Here is a 19,476-nt window from a genome sequence, read left to right as displayed (position 1 = left end):
CAATTTATTATGCTTGGGAATATCTGGGTCTACATGTATTTTGTTCACTGTTGGATCCCCAATGCTTACCACAAATTGTCCGAGACCTGGTAATTTTAACTTTTATTTATTACTATTTTTTGAGACAGGGTCTCACTCCGGTTGCCTAGGCTGGAGTGCAGTGGCGTGATCTTGACTCATTGCAGTGGCGTGATCTTGACTCATTGCAGTGGCGTGATTTTGACTCACTGCAGCCTTGATCTCCCAGGGCTCAGGGTATTCTCCCACTTCAGCTTCCTGAGTAGCTGGAATCACAGGCGTGCGCCACCATGCCTGACTAATTTTTTTTTTTTTTATTTTTAGTAAAGGTGGGGTTTCACCATGTTGTCCAGGCTGGTCTTGAATTCCTGGGCTCAAATGATCTACCCGCCTCTGCCTCCCAAAGTGCTGGTATTACAGGTGTGACTCACCTTGCCTGGCCGTAACTTTTAAATTAATGAATGCCTGCTTGGACTAATTCAGCCACTAAGGAAATACTTTATTTATTAGCACTATTTATGAAGTATTATTGTGTGTGACTAAGGCTCTCTGCTAAGTGCTATATATCTCTATCATTACATTTTCACAACCCCAAAATACATTATTTCTCCCATTTTGCAAATGAGGAAACTGAGGCTTCAGAAAAGTGAATTAACTTGCCCAGATACAAGAGAGAGAAGTTACGAACTCAGGTCAATGCATTTATTTACCCTAGCAGCTTTATTTGCCATTATTGGCGTCTTTGTTCATGAATATGAAAGTCATTATATGTGGCTTCTTTTTTTAAATATCTGGAGATACAACTTCAGCTTATTTTCAAAATCACTCAATTTTGACATTACAAACTGGTTTTTGTTTTGTAGAAGGGCATTCAGAATAAAGAGCAAAGAGACAATTATGTGCTGGGAAGGGCAGCAGGAGGGCTGGGTCCTAGTCTCCCTTTCTGTTTGGCTAAGCAGCTGTGTGGCTTTGGGCTAGTAACCTACCCTCCCACAAAAAAGGCTTCAAAAGAGAGCAAGCAGAGCTCAGTGGGCATTAAGAAATGCGCAACTCCTTTCTTTTAGAGATTAGATGAGGCCGACTCAGTGGCTTGTAAAATTCACAACGTGGCAGAGCTGTACAGCCAACTCATGATTCCTAGTGTCGTTTGTTTTGAGTCACACTACCCCTCCTTGAACAATCATTTACTGAGTGCTTACCGTATTAGGCATTCAGCAGCAGTGTGTTTCCCATTCAGTACCCTAGTATTGATTATTGGCTACTGTCCCTCCTAGCATTTTTCACTCGACCACTTTCTAAATGGCCTTTAGATTCAGAGTTCAAGTGGAAAAAGCCTAGTGTAAGCCTGGTGTCAGGCACTAAGTGGCGTGACCCGGGTCGGCAGCTAGTCCTACGGTGGTGATCTAAGAGGGCAGTGACGCCTTCTGACCAAGGGAGTGACTGCCAGATAATCCGGGTGTATGGCGATCCAGAGAGGGGTGAGGCTGGGTTTACGGAGACTACACCTTTGGCTTTGCCGTAACCCCACTGCTAAGGCCATGAGAGGAAACTCTTCTGTGCAGGACGCCTATGAAGTTGGCTTCTGCTGCTGCGTAGTGACCGGGTGTCCAAGGCATCCTGCCAGGTCTCCTTCTCCACTCGGGTTTAGCCTCCCCTCAGAGTCTCCAGCTGCCTGGAGAGACGTTTCTAACTAGGAGATGGCTGGCCTGGAAAGGGGCACTCCCATCACCATTGTTGGCCTAGAGTCCCCCGCTGCGGCCTTTTTCTTTTCCCCGCCCCTGGCCTGAGTCAGCGGCCCCAAGACCTGCGAGGTCAAGCTCCTTTGGGGCGCCAGGGAAAAGGCCATGGCAGAGGTGCTGCCACGCGAAACCTTCTGGGCAGGCATCAGCCAATCATCAAGAGACATACAGGAGCCCCAGCCAACCAGCGCCCACCTTATTACTGAGACCCGCCCGTTCGGGCCCTTCCTCCACATCCCAGTTCTCGATTTCTGTAGTAGCGGCTGTATTGCAGCCGCCTGCCGAACCGACCCGGTCTGGGGACTGGCCCCTCTGGCGCCGTTCGGTTTCTCTTATTGCCTTCACTGAGGATGAGTCCCTGTGTGGCTCTATGTGGACCCTGCGGAATCCACCCGCGCAGTTTCATCTAGCGACTGGTGAGGGAGGGCTTGGCGCTGCCCGACCGTGCGGTGCGGCTTCCCTTCAGCCCGGGGGCAAGGGGAGAGTATTCGCCTTCTGGAGGGTGCGGGTGGCTGCGGACGGCGCCGCGGGGGGACCGTGGGGAGGGGACTCTGTGGCCCCGAGGCTGCCGGGCTTCGCGCGAGGCGGCGCGGAGAGGGCCGAGTGGCCAGGGTCCCTACCGCCCCCCTCAGCTAATGAATGGCTTGTCCCGGCGATGCGTTACGCTCCCGTCCTGCCGGACACGCCCTCCAGCGACATTGCATTCCTAGTTGTGATAGTTGTGTAGTGTCACTTTCCTTCGAGTCTTGGATTTGAAGCCATTCCTATGGGCGCTCATGTTCCTTATCCCCTTCCTGGAGTCACAAGTTTGAGTCCACCCTGGGGATACTGACTCTCGGGAAGCAGGTCGTGAAATCTGATAAGTGGACATTGACTGCTACGTAAAAAGGAACTGATTCTTTTTGGAGGGTGGGGTTGAGAGAGACAGAGAAGACAGGCCTTTTGTTTTTGTAACAGGCAGAGCTGTCTGGCTCAAAGAGTTTTAGTTCAGCTGCGAATTAGGTAACATAGGCCGTCCTTGACTCCTGTTATCCAACGTGGTTCATAAAACTTGACTGTGTTAGCCAGAGATTCATGTAGCACCTTTTAACTTATGCCTCGAAGTAGGCCATTTGAAATTTATCAGAAATACTGAAAGGATATGACTTTTATGAGTAGTAGTGTTTCAGTGCCCATTAAGTGGTGTAAATTCACAGGCTTGCCAGCCTCCTCTTGATCATTTCTCATTTTGTATTTTGAATTCCTTGATTTTTCTTTGTTTTAGAAATTGAGGCAAGGTAGATGAGGACAAAACTGATTTCTAAAAATGATTACATTTGCAAATATTTGCAGAAGCTTTAGTCAAACCAGAGTTTACTTCAAGAAATTTTTTAGGCCGGGCGCGGTGGCTCACACCTGTAATCCCAGCTACTGGGGAGGCTGAGAATTGCTTGAACCCGGGAGGTGGAGGTTGCCGTGAGCCGAGATCGCGCCACTGCACTCCATCCTGGGCAACTGAGTGTGGCACCATCTCAAAAAAAAAAAAAAAAAAAAAAAAAAAAGATGCCTGTAATCCCAGCAGTCTGGGAGGCCAAGGTGGGCGGATCACTTGAGGTCAGGAGTTCGAGGCCAACATGGTGAAGCCCCGTCTCTACCAAAAATACAAAAAAATTAGCCAGGCATGGTGATGTGTGCCTGTAATCCCAGCTACTCGGGAGGCTGAGGCAGAATCGCTTGAGTCTCCAGCTGCCCTACCAAACTGCTTTTGAATTCAATTATTTTGAATTAAATTCCATGGTACTTTTTTCTACTACACTATACTAGTTTAATTGAAATTTTTCTAACTGCCTTTTGGGAGAGCAGTTTGGTAGCATAGAATAGGTAGGATCAAGAGTACTTTTCTGTCGGTATTATTTTAGGTAGGCTTTTTTAAACTTTCACATGAATTTCCTCATCAGAAAATGAAAGTGATCATATTTACAGGGGCAATAATAAGGCTGAAATAAGGATTATATTTATGTAGAGCACTATGTATAATGTATAAAACAAAATTTCACCTATAATTTTTGTGTGTTTGTTCCGTTGTTTAGTTTTGTTTTGCTTTACTCACTTCCAAAGTATTGACCCCTTACTCTTCTTTCTAGTTTCCCTATCTGTTCTCCAAGCCAGAAACCTGGGAATTACCACCACATCTTGTCAATTCAAGATCCTAAGTCTTTGGATTGCCTGCCCTTTTTTTTTTAATGTCTAAGGAAAGGCACATAAGGCTGTTCAAAATCCTGTCTATCCTTGTGTGTATGTTAGGCCTCACTTCTTTCTGTCTTCTGAATTATTTAGAAATTTTGGAATGGACCAAGATGATTCTAGTTCTTTTATATTTACTATCCCTTCTGCTTCAAATGTGCTCTCACCCAGAATTTATCAGGCCAACGCATATGGTACTCTTTTTTTTTTTTTTAGAAGGAGTCTCGCTCAGTAGCTCAGGCTGGAGTGCAGTTGCATGATCTTGGCTCTCTGCAGCCTTGACTGACCAGTTTTAAGTGATCCTCCCACCTCAGCCTCCAGAGTAGTTGGGACTACAGGGATGTGCCACTACATCTAATTTTTGTATTTTTTTTTGTAGAGACGGGTTTCACTATGTTGCCCAGGCTGATTTCAAAGTCCTGGGCTCAAGTGATTTGCCTGCCTCAGCCTCCCAAAGTGTTGGGACTACAGGCATGAGCCACTGTGCCTGGCCAGTACTCATCTTTTAAGTCTTAGTTTATACATAGTTTATATATCTCCTGTAGAAAGTCTTCCCTGGACCCCTCTTCTGCACTCCCCGTTCCTACGTGTCACTTGTTTTATCTTGACCGTAGGTTTATAATTATATGTTTTAGTTACTTGCCTAAATAAAATTACTCTCTTCTACCAAACTGTGACCCTTTGATAATAGGAACTGTGTAATAGATCATAAGTTTTGTTCAGTTAGTACATATGTTAAACTAGCTGTGCATCCACCTATTATCCATGAACCTGTATTTTATTTTATCTAAAATATTTAGGTCCTAATTATTTTTGTATTCCCAATGCCTTGTGACCTACTGTGGATGCGCTGAAGGAGACAGTGTAGCGTAGCAGAAATAGCATGGACCTCATCATTAAACAGATCTGTATTTGAAGTCTGACTCCCTCTTTTCTTGGTGGTATGATTTGGGTGGTTTACTTGACTGGTCTGATGTAAAGCATTCTGTATGTATTAGGTCTTTAAATGCTTATTTCCTTTGCTTTCTTCCCCTTCATTAAGCAGTTTTTGAATGCATAGATAAGAAGTACAATAGGCATTGGAAATATGGGCCTGGAGTTTAGGGCAAGAGACAGATTTGGGGATTTATAATCATGTGTACAGTAGAGCTAAAAGCATGAAAAGGATTGAAGCTATCAGGGAGAATATGAAGTAGAGGACTGAGGATCATTTGAGAGAAGGCCAGTTTGAAGGACAGGGGAAGCGATAATGCCCTAGGAAGAAGTGGTTAAGAGAGAGAGCCCATGCTTAAATGTTTCTGCGACTTCCTGCCCTTCCTGGATCTCTTTTTGACTCCTTAAGGGAATGAGGTTTTAAAGACATAAAAGCAGGGAAGGCAAGTAAGAATTGAAAATATCTAAAAGTGTTTGGTAATTTGAAAGTCATTAGTAACTTTAGCAATAATGGTTTCTTTGGAGAAGTGGTAACAGTGATAATGAAGCTCAAACATGAATTTTGGAATTAAAATTTATTACCTTTTTATGACTGAAGAAACAATAGTAATGAAAACTATTATTTGTTGAATGCATATTTAGTGCCAGGTACCATGTTAGGTAGTTTCATTTATCATTATAGTAACCCTGTGAAGTCTGTGGATTGTTTCTATTTTCAGGTGAAGAAACGACTTGGAGAGATTATGTCATTTTTTAGTTATATAACTGATAACAGCTGACATTGCTATATTCGAATCTATATATGTAAAACTCTAAGAAATCCTAGCTCTTAATCGCTTCCATGTTTATGTTCATAGTATTCTGTAGGTGCTGCTTTCTCTATATGATAGTATGGAATGACTTTTTAACATTCTTTTTTTCCCCTTTAAATGTTTACATTATATATACTAATGAATTAGGGAATTCTTTTCTGTTGTATCTTAATTCTTTAATGTAAGGTTTGAGTGATTCACCAATAAGTAGTTCCTTCCAGGTATTATGCATACACTGAAAATACAAACGTGGTGGGATTTTAGAGCTTTAAAATAATGAAATTAACTGGATGAACTATTTTGCCACATACAATAAATGGTCCCTACTTATCCAAGGACACATTCTAAAACCCCCAGTGGATGCCTGAAACTACAGAGAGTACTGAACCCTATATATGCTATGTTTTTACAATTTGCTAACCAAGAGGGCTACTCAGTGACTATCGAGTTGGTAGCATGTACAGTATGGCAACGCTGGACAAATGTATGATTCATGTCTCAGGTGAGGTGGAGTGGTTTGGAGTGGGACACTATGAGATTTCATCATACTGCTCAGAATGGCATGCAATTTAAAACATAAATTGTTTATTTCCAAAATTTTCATTTAATATTTTTGGACTGTGTTTGATTGTGGGTAATAGAAACCATAGAAAGCAAATGGATAATGAGGAACTACTGTATCATGCTTTCCATTTTTAACCTTTTAAATAAAAGTACTTGACGATTGGTACCTTTTTTTCTCTTTGCTACCACTTTTTTTTTTTTTTTTTTTTTTTGAGACAGAGTCTCTCTGTCGCCCAGGCTGGAGTGCAGTGGCACGATCTTGGCTCACTGCAAGCTCCGCCTCCCGGGTTCACGCCATTCTCCTGCCTCAGCCTCCCAAGTAGGTGGGACTACAGGCGCCCGCCACCACACCCGGCTAATTTTTTGTATTTTTTTAGTAGAGACGGGGTTTCACCGTGTTAGCCAGGATGGTCTCGATATCCTGACCTCGTGATCCGCCCGCTTCGGCCTCCCAAAGTGCTGGGATTACAGGCATGAGCCACCGTGCCCGGCTTTTGTTTTGTTTTTGAGACGGAGTCTTGCTTTGTCATCAGGCTGGAGTGCAGTGGCGGGATCTCGGCTCACTGCAGCCTGCACCTTCTGGGTTCAAGCGTTTCTCCTGCCTCAGTCTCCCAAGTAGCTGGGATTACAGGCGTGCGCCCAGCTAATTTTTGTATTTTTAGTAGAGATGGGGTATCACCGTGTTAGCCAGGATGGTCTCGATCTCCTGGCCTCGTGATCCGCCCGCCTTGGCCTCCCAAAGTGCTGGGTTTACAGGCATGAGCCACTGTGCCCAGCTTTTGTTTTGTTTTGTTTTGTTTTGTTTTGTTTTTGAGACAGAGTCTCGCTTTGTCACCAGGCTGGAGTGCAGTGGCGCGATCTCCGCTCACTGCAGCCTCCACCTCCTGGGTTCAAGCGTTTCTCCTGCCTCAGCCTCCCAAGTAGCTGGGATTACAGGAGTGCGCCCAGCTGATTTTTGTATTTTTAGTAGAGACGGGGTTTCACCGTCTTGGCCAGGATTGTCTTGATCTCTTGACCTCATGGTCTGCCCACCCCGGCCTCCCAAAGTGCTGGGATTACAGACGTGAGCCACCATGCCTGGCCCCCAAACACATTTTTATTTGTTTTATCTTGTTCTTTTTGTTGTTGTTGTTCAAATCAACGTTTTAAGGGGGAAATGATTTTTATGAGGACTATATCAAATTACAGAATGTATAGATTAGTAGAACAGATCTGGAGCTATTAAGTTGGTGCAAAAGTAATTGCGGGTTTTGCCATTAAAAATAATTGCCATTACTTTTAGAGGGTTGGTTGTTGTGTTGGTGGTGGTGATATAGTTTTAGGGGGTATAGGTTTGGGATTGGATTCTTAAAAGTAATTGCCATTAATTTTTTTTTTTTTTTTTGATACAGAGTTTTGCTCTTGTTGCCCAGGCTGGAGTGCAATGGTGTGATCTTGGTTCACCACAAACTCTGCCTCCTGGGTTCAAGCGATTCTTCTGCCTCAGCCTCCCGAGTAGCTGGGATTACAGGCATGTGCCACCACGCCTGGCTAATTTTGTGTTTTTAGTAGAGATTGGGTTTCTCCGTGTTGGTCAGGCTGGTCTCAAACTCCCGACCTCAGGTGATCTGCGCGCCTCAGCCTCCCAAAGTGCTGGGATTACAGGTGTAAGCCACTGCGCCTGGCCATTGCCATTACTTTTACTAGCAAAATCTGCAACTACTTTTGTACCAGCCTAATAGAGAGGATTATAATCATCTAGTTTCCAGGTGGAGAAATCAAAGTAGTTAAGATCAGAAAACTAGTTAGATCTCAGATTTCTGACTCTTGGTGTGGTATGAAGTGAGAGTGGAAAAATACAGATTTAGAATATTTCATACTTCCCTCTGATGCATGGAAGTTTTCCCTATACATATAGTAAACTCTTGTATGTCCTTCTAAATAGTCTTCTTATAGCCGATTTTCTCTGCTCCCAAAGACTACACATTAAGGAAGATCTAAAAGACCATATATATTGAGGCAAATTTTTCTCCTTTTGTCTTTAAACTTTTTAATGTAATTTTTAAACTATTGAATTAATCTTTTATGACTTTTGGATTTCAGATCCTACTTAGAAAGGTGTTTTGTACTTTGTGATTATAAAAAGAGTCTTTTGTATTTTCATCCAGTGCTTTTGTAGTTTCATTTTTTTGTTTGTCTTTGAACCATCTAGAATTTATATTGGTATAAGATATAAAGTAAGTACAGTATCTAAAGTTGTTTTTTAAAGATAGCTATCCAGTTGTTTTAATACCTTTGTTTAATTATCATCTCTTCATGTGATGAAGGACTTTTCAGGCAGAGGTAACAATATTTACACAGTGCCTGGGTACTTAGTAAAAACGGAATAACTGATGAAAGTGTTGGTTATTGTTGTGTTGGTGGTGATGATATAGTTTTAGGGGGTATAGGTTTGGGATGGGATTCTTAGAAAGATGGGAGATTTAAGCATATTCATAGCTTGTGGGGACATAACTAGTAGAGTGTAAAAATACAGCATAGAAAGAATGAAGGACTGGAAAGAAAGAGAGAAACTCCAGAGTACAACCAATATGGGTTAACTTTAAACATGAGAGTGGAAAAATGGAGTAAGGATGACAGATAAAAATATAGGTACCATAAATATGAGAGGTCGATAGATTTAAGAAAAAAAAAGGAATTAACCCATTTATGCCAGAGGTTGCAAATGTTTTTTGTGAAAAATCAGACCTTGGCGATGACCTTGAGCATTAGGATGTAAATAACTCCCGCAAGCTTAGTGTTCCAGTAATGGAACACTAAGCATAAATGGGTTAAGGGCATCTAAATATGGAGGTAGTTGTGTTCTAAAGTACTCAAGGAGAGCGAGAGACAGATTTTGAATTTTTATTGTCTCTTCTCTTTCTCTTATAGGTCACCCTTGCAATTATGGATATTTAAAAGGATCAGACAGTGTGGAGGGGGAGTTCCCCTCCGCACTCCCCCTTGGTGCTTGACTCCAGGAATAATTTATAAACTGTGGAATTTTTTTAAATGAAGAACTTGTATTTGATATGAACTTTATAGAGCTATTTATAATTTTTTTGATTTAAGTGCCAAAAAATTGTATAAAGATATATAGTTTTATACTATTGTCATGAGGATTTAAATTATCCTAAAAAGGTAATTTATTCTCGGTAACTTCCTCAGTAGCACCTTTGTGTCCTGGCTTTTTCATTTTTTAAAATTAGTTTTCACGATTCCAAAGTAAGTGGTATAAAAACAATTAGGATGAATTCACCCATGCCTGACTGCACATCGAAGTGTCGATCCCTGAAGCATGCTTTGGATGTCCTTTCTGTGGTAACAAAGGGGAGCGAAAACCAGATTAAGGCCTTTCTCTCCAGTCATTGTTACAATGCTGCAACTATCAAGGATGTTTTTGGCAGGAATGCCCTCCACCTTGTTTCCTCCTGTGGAAAGAAAGGAGTGTTAGAATGGCTTATTCAGAAAGGAGTGGATCTGTTGGTGAAAGACAAAGAGTCTGGATGGACAGCATTGCACAGAAGCATTTTTTATGGACATATTGATTGTGTTTGGTCTCTATTGAAGGTAAGTGTCATTTGTTTATTTTAAATGTATTTAGTCCAGAATATGTTTTTCTTAATCATTTTCATACATCCTACATGCTTTTTGGAAAATATTTGCATTTTTTCTTACTTGTTTGCTATCTCTTACTACTGTAACTGATCTTTGCAGTTAAAACTCCATATATCCTTTTATTTAACTTTTTTGTGATGTAAAATTTTAAACATTTATCAAAGCTTACTATATATAATGAACTGTTGGCCAATTTTGTGTTATTTGTACATCTCATAATATTTTGAACTAAATCCCATACATCATTTAATGAGTATTATACATTATTAAAAGAAATACTTTACATTAAGTAAGCAAAATTTATTTGCACAAAGAATGATTTATGAATCGGGCAGCATTCAGAACCAGAAGAGGCTCAGAATGCTGTGCTGCAGCCTGAGCAGTGAGCTTTTATAGGCCAATGCAGAAGAAAGACAAAGAAAATATATTTAATTGGTTAGAGTGGAAAGACCCTAGTTAGAGGTTAGTTGGTGGTTTCTGATTGGTAAAGACTCTAGTTTCATTTTACTGTTTACTGGCTGTCTGTTTACTTACAGATGAACTTAAAGTGCTAGAGCTGCCCCAGTCTAATGGCATCTCAATTAGTATTTTTGTAACAATATCTTTTAGTATTTTAAAATGATTTATTCTTAAGTAACTATATTATTAACATTATTTTATTTTATTTTTTTTTGAGATGGAGTCTCGCTCTGTCACCCAGACTGTAGTGCAGTGGCCCCTGATCTCGGCTCACTGCAAGCTCCACCTCCCGAGTTCACACCATTCTTCTGCCTCAGCCTCCCAAGTAGCTAGGACTATAGGTGCCCACCACCACACCCGGCTAATTTTTTGTATTTTTTTAGTAGAGATGGGGTTTCACTGTGTTAGCCAGGATGGTCTCGATCTCCTGACCTCGTGATCCACCCACCTCAGCCTCCCAAAGTGCTGGGATTACAGGCATGAGCCACCACACCCGTCCTATTAACTTTAAAAGGGCACTAGTTGTTGAACATTATTTAGGAATTGTGTTTTTGAGTAGTATGTTTCATTTCTTGTTTAGTTAGCATACGGTGTTTATAAGCGCTAAAGAAACTGATGAGGCCAGGTGTGGTGGCTCATGCTGTAATCCTAGCACTTTGGAGGCCGAGGTGGGCCGATCACTTGAGGTTATGAGTTCAACACAAGCCTGGCCAACATAGTAAAACGCCATCTCTACTAAAAATACAAAAATTAGCCGGGTGTAGTGGCATGTGTTTGTAGTCTTAGCTACTTGGGAGGCTGAGGCATGAGAATCAGTTGAGCCCAGGAGGCGGAGGTTGCAGTTTGCCAAGATTGTGTCACTGCACTCCAGCCTAGGCGACAGAGTGAGACTGTCTCAAAAAAAGAAATTGATGGCCAGGCGCGGTGGCTCATGCCTGTAATCTCGGCACTCTTGGAGGCAAAGGCAGGTGGATCACCTGAGATCAGGAGTTCAAGACCAGCCTGGCCAACATGGTGAAGCCCTGTCTCTTCTAAAAATACGAAAATTATTAGCTGGGTGTGGTGGCACACACCTGTAATCCTAGCTACTTGGGAGGCTGAGGCAGGAAAATCACTTGAACCCGGGAGGCGGCGGTTGCTGTAAGCTGAGATCGCACCACTGTACTTCAGCCTGGGCAACCGAGGAAGACTGTCTCAAAAAAAAAAAATCATTAAAATTGTTTATATAAAATTTTCTTTCTAGTAGATTAGGTGTGTTGTATTGAATAGGCAAATAATAAAGGTTTTCAGATACACTCCAATGTCATTTTGCTAATGAATGCAAATTAGAAACTCACTATCAGAACTCATGAGTTTTAAATTTTATTTTATTTTATTTATTTTATTTTTTTTTTGAGACGAAGTCTCGCTTTGTCACCCAGGCTGGAGTGCAGTGGTGTGATCTCTGCTCACTGCAACCTCCACCTCCCAGGTTCAAGCAGTTCTCTTGCCCCAGCCTTCCCAGTACCTGAGATTACAGGCATGTGCCACCATGCCCGGCTTATTTTTGTATTTTTAGTAGAGATGGGGTTTCCCCATGTTGGCCAGGCTGGTCTTGAACTCCTAATCTCAAGTGATCCACGTGCGTCAGCCTCCCAAAGTGCAGGGATTACAGGCGTGAGCCACCATGTCCAGCCTTAAATTTAACAATTTTTTTTTGTATAGGGATTTTGTCATGTTTGTGGAGGACCTGGAAAAGAAAAAAGCAGTTCTGGACCTTAAGGAACTTCTGGTCAAATTAAGAAGCTTACCTTCAGTGTCTTCATTTAATTTTGACTTAAAAAATATTTCTGTAGTGGCTTTTATGTAGTCACATTTACTGATCAGAATAATTTGTATTATATAGTAATAGTAAAATATTCTTTGGTGGAGTTAAACTCCCTACTGATCTTCTACTATTACTACTACTACTACTACTACTACTACTACTACTACTACTACTAGAACTATATTCTACTACTACTGCTGCTGCTGCTGCTGCTGCTGCTGCTACTATTTCTTACTGGATCATCGTGGACAAATTATTAAATCTTGAACTTCAGTTTTATCTATAAAAAGAGAATAATAATAGCACTTTCCTTTTTTTTTTTTCCCCAGGGACTATCCATGAAGAAAAGCATTTTTAAGTTTGTTAACGGTAGAGCAGATTCCTCTTATATCTGAAACCTTAGGGTATCTGTTTAATTCCCTTATTGTCATTATAGGGAAAGCTAGGTTAGTAAGAGTTAAAGCATCTATCAGCTGCATTCTTACCCTTTTCCACCTGTAAAACCTTGGCTTTTTTTTTCAGTTTCTGCTGGAAAGTTGGATGACTGCCAACCCTGTTGAGTTTGAGAAGGTCCCTGGGTTTGGGTTTCCTGCCATCCTAGGGGTTGCCATTTAGGTGTTAGCATTTAGGGCTACAGTTTGAAATAGTTATGGTCTGGACTGAATTTTGGTCCTTTCCTCCCTGTGAGATTTTATTGCCCTATCGAATTCCTCAATCACTCTAACCACCTTGGCTAATAGAAGCCAGGAAATTGTGCCGTTGCCACCTTGCCCTTAGCTTGACTGTCTTATTGGCATCAGAGCCCTGCTGATCAGTGATAGATATATAACAGTGGATGTATTCCACTGATGGTTTTCCCCTAAATCCTGTATTAACCATTCAGCCTTCTCATGTTGGTAGGCTGTCTGCTTTTGTTCAGCATATTTTTTTACTTTGACCTTCCAACACTTCTTTAATTGGAAGGGGTGCAGTGATAAGTGTCTTCATGTCAGTTCTGTCTCTGATGCCAGCTGTAGCACTTCAGGTATTACGGATTATCAGGAAGAAACCACACACATTTTAATGAATTTGCATTTGATAAAACTTTACAGCTATAACATTTGTAAATTGCACAGTAAATTGTCAGTTTCTTATTGCCAAAGATATAAAACCTTAGCAGAAACTTGTTGCCTACAAAAAGCTGGAATAGAGACAGATTATCTTATGCAGCTTTTTTGGGGCTTCTTGATTCCATGACAGGATGCATGGCTGGTAAAGACTGTTTATGCTTGTGGAGTCCTGCTGTATCTGTTGTTGCTAAACCATTGCTCTTTTATACTGGTGGTTTACTTACTATTCTGGAAGAACTTGCTTTAATTTTTCCCATTTGTAAATAGAAGACTTAACAGAATCATAGGTTATATGGATTAAATAATATACTGTCTGTGAGGTATTTGGAACAAATATTTTTTGAGTGCCTGATATGTGCCAGGCAGTAATCCAGGTGCTAGGGATATTGCAGTGAACAAGACAGAATCCCTTCTTTGTTTAAGTTTTTATTCTACTAGAGGGAGATAAACCAAAACCAAGCAATTAAATTAATGAACAATGGCCGGGCACAGTGGCACACACCTGTAATTATAGCACTTTGGGAGGCCGAGGCGGGCAGATCAGCTGAGGTCAGGAGTTCGAAACCAGCCTGGGCAACATGACAAAACCTCATCTCTACTAAAAATACAAAAAGTAGCTGGGCATGGTGGCACATGCTTGTAATCCCAGCTACTGGGGAGGCTGAGGCAGAAGAATTGCCTGAACCCAGGAGATGGAGGTTGCAGTGAGCCGAGATCACGCCACTGCACTCCAGCCTGGGTGACAGAGCGAGACTCCGTCTCAAAAAAAAAAAAACAATAACAACAAAAATTAATGAACAAATGGGAACATGCTTGATAAATATTGATGTATTAGAGTTCTTTTTGCATGCAACTGGAACCAACTATGGTAACATAAACAAAATATATTGAAGGGATATCAGATACCTCGCAGAATAAACAGGTCATAAACAATTAACTGTCAAATTATAAATAAGAAAAAATTCCTCAAACTAAAATAGAGTAAGTATAAACTAAATATAATAAACTGATTTGAAATTTTATGTCTCTCCTTCCCCGGATAATTTTTTTTTGTTTTTTTGAGATGGAGTTTCGCTCTTGTTGCCCAGGCTGGAGTGCAGTGGCGCAATCTCAGCTCACTGCAACCTCTGTGTCCTGGGTTCAGGTGATTCTCCTGCCTCAGCCTCCCAGGTAGCTGGGATTATAGGCATGCACCACCACACCTGACTAATTTTTGTATTTTTACTAGAGATGGGTTTCACCATGTTGGCCAGGCTGACGTTGAACTCCTGACCTCAGGTGATTCATCCGCCCACCTCCCAAAGTGCTGGGATTATAGTCATGAGCCACTGCGCCCAGCAGAGTATGGCTCCTCAAATGCAAAAAGAGTTAAATGTTTATGTTCACATGCACTCCCACACGACACAACCCAGAGCTAGGGACTTGTAGGGACAGTGTATTTATGGGGTATTAAAGGGGTATCAGAAATGCTTTATCATCAAAAATGTTCACATGGCCGGGAACGGTGGCTCACACCTGTTATCGCAGCACTTTGGGAGGCTGAGGCGGGCTGATCATGAGGTCAGGAGTTCGAGGCCAGCCTGGCCAACGTGGTGAAACCCCATCTGTACTAAAAATACAAAAATTAGCCGGGTATGGTGGCGGGCACCTGTAATCCCAGCTACTCGGGAGGCTGAGTCAGGAGAATTGTTTGAACCTGGGAGGCGGAGGTTGCAGTGAGCTGAGATCGTGCCATTGCACTCCAGTCTGGGCGACAAGGCCAGATTCCTTCCCCACTGCAAAAAAAACTTCACATGTAGTTAATTTCTATTTAAAATGTTAATTTTTTATTTCTTCACATTTTCTGATCCTTTCCTTATTCCAGCAAGAGTCAGATATGTGATTTTTAAAATTATTCTCTGCAGTATATGAGAGAAAAATGTGTGTGAATATGAGAGATAATTGTTATTAAATTTTTTTTCAGTGTATTTACGGGGTTGATTATCTGACTTTTTGATACATAAGAATGGGAAGTCCACTAGGTGTGGTGGCTCAGCCTGTAATCCCAGCACTTTGGGAGGCCAAAGCAGGTGGATCACCTGAGGTCAGGAGGTCGAGACCATCCTGACCAACATGGAGAAACCCCGTCTCTACTAAAAATACAAAATTAGCTGGGCATGGTGGTGGATGCCTGTAATCCCAGCTACTTGGGAGGCTGAGGCAAGAGAATTGCTTGAACCTGGGAGGTGGAGGTTGTGGTGAGCCGAGATTGCGCCATTGCACCACTCCAGCCTGGGCAACAAGAGCGAAATTCTGTCTCAAAAAAAAATAAATAAATAGGAAGTTACTGATTGTAGGTAATTGATAATATATATATATGTATTTATGTATTTTTTTGTTTGTTTGTTTTAGCATGGTGTTAGTCTGTATATTCAAGATAAAGAAGGCTTGTCAGCTTTGGATCTTGTAATGAAGGATAGACCAACTCATGTAGTATTCAAGAATACTGGTAAGAAAACTTCACAAATGGGCTGGGCGCTGCGGCTCACACCTGTAATCCCAGCAGTTTGGTAGACCGAGGCAGGCGGATCACTTGAGGTCAGGAGTTCGAGCCTGACCAACATGGTACAACCCCATCTCTACTAAAAATACAATCCTAGCTACAGGCAATCCTAGGTCCTCTAGGCAATCTTAGAGGCTGAGGCAAGAGTATTGCTTGAATCTGGGAGGCAGAGGTTGCAGTGAGTTGAGATCTTGCCACTGCACACCAGCCTGGATGATAGAGCTAGACTTCGTCTCAAAAAAAAAAAAAAAAAAAAAAATTTACAAATGTATTCCATTAAGGTGCAGCTTAGCTTAGAAAATTTTAATGAAATTTTATTCTTCTTAAAGTAGTGGGGAAATTTATTTGTGTGTGGCTATCTGCAAAGAAATTTTACTTTGGTATATGTTGGATATTTTTTGTTTCATATTCAGAACAATTTTATTTTGTATTTTAAAATTTCAATCCATATTTATGTCTATATAAAAGTACAATCTAAAATGGGAGACTGTTATAATTGTAACTACTGTAAAGTAATTGATATATACTCAGAAAGTAACATCAGCATTGAGGTAGAAGGAAAAAGGAATGGAAATTTTTATTCCTTTTGTTATTTTTGAGATAGGGTCTCTGGAAATTATCATTATTTTTGTGGTTGTTGTTGAGATAGGGTCTCGCTTTGTCAGTCAGGCTGGAGTGCAGTGGCATGAACATGGCTCATTGCAGCTTCAACCTTCTGAGCTTAAGCCATCCTCTCACTTCAGCCCTCCAAGTAGCTGGGAGTATAGACCCATGCCACCATGCCCAGTTAATTTTTTTTTTTTTTTTTTGAGACAGTTTCCCTCTTATTGCCCAGGCTAGAGTGCAATGGCGTGATCTTGGCTCACTGCAATCTCCGCCTCCCGGGTTCAAGCTGAGAGGCTCTCTTCTCTCAGCCTCCTGAGTAGCTGAGATTACAGGCATGAGCCACCACGCCCGGCTAATTTTGTATTTTTAGTAGAGATGCGGTTTCTTTATGTTGGTCAGGTCTTGAACTCCTCACCTCAGGTAATCCGTCTGCCTCGGTCTCCCAAAGTGCTGGGATTACAGGCATGAGCCACTGCGTGCTGCCAATTTTTATATTTTTTTATAGAGATGAGGTTTTGCCACATTGACCAGGGTAATCTGGAACTCTTGGACTCAAGTGATCCTCCCGCCTCGGCCTCTCAAAGTGCTGGGATTACAGGCGTGAGACACTGTGCCCGGCTCCAATTATTTTTTTATTCACACATTCTCAGTTTCACTTATCCCTCCAGTTTGTTTGCTCTTTGAGATTTGGAAGTGGGAATTGGCAGAAAAGAAAAGATTTAATTGGGGCACTGTATAGTTTGCATTTAACTAGTGAGCAAGCTGAGTAAGGACACATTCTGTATTTCTGTTTCTACCCTGGATACTGCATTGCAGGTAACAGTGATAATTCCATTCTAAGACTTTATCATTTTCTAAAATAAAAATGAAGATTTATGTCATGAACTTAGCTGTGATTTGTATTCCTGTTTAATGGGCTTTACCCTAATCACTAGTGTGATTTCGTGTCTATGAAAAACAAAGTATTGAAAGTTAATGTTCCTGTACAAAGAGTAATATCACATTTGCTGCATTTAGAACCTTTGTCTGTGTGGATTAATAATATCTTACATTTGATATAGTTCTATTTATTATTTTCATGGAAACTAAGTAGATATGGCCGGTGGTGTTTTACTCATTTGGCAGTTAAACTTTAGCTGCTAAAGAAACAACAAACAGCCTGGGCAGAGTGGCTCATGCCTGTAATCCTAGCACTTTGCGGGGCTGAGGTGGGAGGATCACTTGAGCCCGTGAGGTGAAGACCAGCCTGGGCAACATAGTGAGACCTTGTCTCAATTATTAAAAAAAAAAAAAAAGAAAAGAAGCAAGGAACAAATGTTTGATTGCTTGCATTGAGACAGACCTGTACTGTGATTTGGATTTTCTATTTCTAGAATTACCTAATATCATATTAATATATTCATTCACAAAAGAGTGTTGCATCTTTCTAAATATTGTAGTTAAATTAGTTCTTATATTTGTTTTAAAATATAAAAAAGTATAAAAACTAATTTTTATTTTAGATCCTACAGATGTTTATACTTGGGGCGATAATACAAATTTTACCCTGGGTCATGGAAGCCAGAATAGCAAACATCATCCAGAGTTGGTGGATCTGTTCTCTAGGAGTGGGATTTATATCAAGCAGGTATTTTCAAGTACAATCTATATACTTTTAGAGATGAGAAAGAACTTTTGTATTTGATTGTTCAGCTTTTCATGTGGATTACATAACTTTGAGGTACGGTAACATTTTAATGAGGAAATCAATCAGTAGAACTTTGCTAATTTTATTTTAGATATTGTTAGCCTTAATTATATTTAGACTTTGTAAAATACCCTAAAATATAAGATATTTGTGCAATTAGTGTTAGAAATTAGAAAATGTTATACAGATAGTTTAATTTAAGAGGGTAGAGCTTCTCTTGATTTTCTAGCTTTTCTATTTAACAAACATTACAATTCTGTAAGCTGTTTCGCAAGTGAATTTGTTGAAGCTCAGTGTTATTTTTGATAAGTGAACAACAGTTCTTTTTTTTTTGGTGGCATTAAAACCTAAAATAATTTCAATTTAGAAAACAACACACTTCTTGCAATTTTTTTGTAATGAAATAATGTTTTTAGGTTCCAAGCTATTTATCATGAAGAGAATATGTTTAATCTGATGTGAAGTTGGATGACAGCAGTCTGGAAAGGCTATAGAGTTTTTTAACTGAGGGTCTGGTAAACTGCCAGCCATTCTATTTAATTATTTGTATTCGCACTGACAAGCAATAAATAATTAAATGTCTAAGTCTCAGTTCTCAGATTGGATAGTAGATAAAACTAAAATTTCATCACTTATGGAGACAGACAAGCAATGTTTTGGAAGTGTGGGGTTCAAAAATTTGCCCTTAGATGCTTAGGCACAAGTGATGCTTTTTGTGAACCTGAGTTCTTAAATGTAAGTAATTGTAAAATTTTAATAGATACAATTGTAAAGATTTGGCCTGTGGTTTTATATCCTTATAATGCATGTTATCTTCTACTTCCCTAGATACAGCTGCTGTTGACAGATCTTTCTGTATTACATTGTGTATATGTGTGTATGTATGTGTATCTCTAGCCCCAGTCTTTCTCTTGAACTTTATTTCAGTTGTACTGTGGGTATTCTTTCAAGATATTTAAATTTAGAATGTCTGAAGTGTTATTTTTGCCACTCCTAAACTACCCGATTCAATTTTTAATGTTATAAATCTCAATTTTTAAATCCTGAAGATGATACCTCAGAGCATGTCTATTTAGTTCTTTTCTGTCTCATGAACCTAGCTGCCATGTCCTTTTCAAGCTCTTCTTTTGGACAGTGACAGCAGTGTCCTAATTTGACTTTTTGGCTCCATTCATTTCAACCCCAATAATATTCTTCTCCAGAATTATTTGTCTTAAAACAGAGCTAATTATGTATTTATCTGCTAAGTCACCTTTGGATAAAGTCCAAACTCTGTGGCTTGGAATGTAAGAACTTTTTCAGTCTTCCTAAATTACCATTTCAACTTATATTTCCTACAAC

The 19,476-nt window shown here is 40.5% G+C and overlaps 1 protein-coding gene across 3 annotated transcripts in view; it reads left to right on the top strand.

Annotated features, from left to right (window-relative positions):
- The first annotated feature begins 1,478 nt into the window (after nucleotides 1-1,478).
- The window catches only part of IBTK (inhibitor of Bruton tyrosine kinase), a 77,988-nt gene continuing 59,990 nt past the window's right edge, over nucleotides 1,479-19,476 (top strand). For 2 of the 3 annotated variants that reach the window (XM_063666355.1, XM_054491086.2), the window contains exons 1-4: nucleotides 1,479-2,173; nucleotides 9,200-9,877; nucleotides 15,692-15,788; nucleotides 17,951-18,075. In XM_063666355.1, coding sequence (XP_063522425.1) covers nucleotides 9,557-9,877; nucleotides 15,692-15,788; nucleotides 17,951-18,075 — 543 coding nt within the window. In that variant the 5' untranslated portion in view covers nucleotides 1,479-2,173; nucleotides 9,200-9,556. The remainder of the gene's footprint in view (nucleotides 2,174-9,199; nucleotides 9,878-15,691; nucleotides 15,789-17,950; nucleotides 18,076-19,476) is intronic. The other variant, XM_054491088.2, reaches the window with a different exon arrangement.

This window comes from Pongo pygmaeus, chromosome 5, assembly GCF_028885625.2.
Source record: "Pongo pygmaeus isolate AG05252 chromosome 5, NHGRI_mPonPyg2-v2.0_pri, whole genome shotgun sequence".
NCBI classification, from domain to species: Eukaryota; Metazoa; Chordata; class Mammalia; order Primates; family Hominidae; genus Pongo; species Pongo pygmaeus.
The sequence above is the reverse complement of the archived record's forward strand: the minus strand, read 5'-3'. Positions and strand labels throughout refer to the sequence as shown.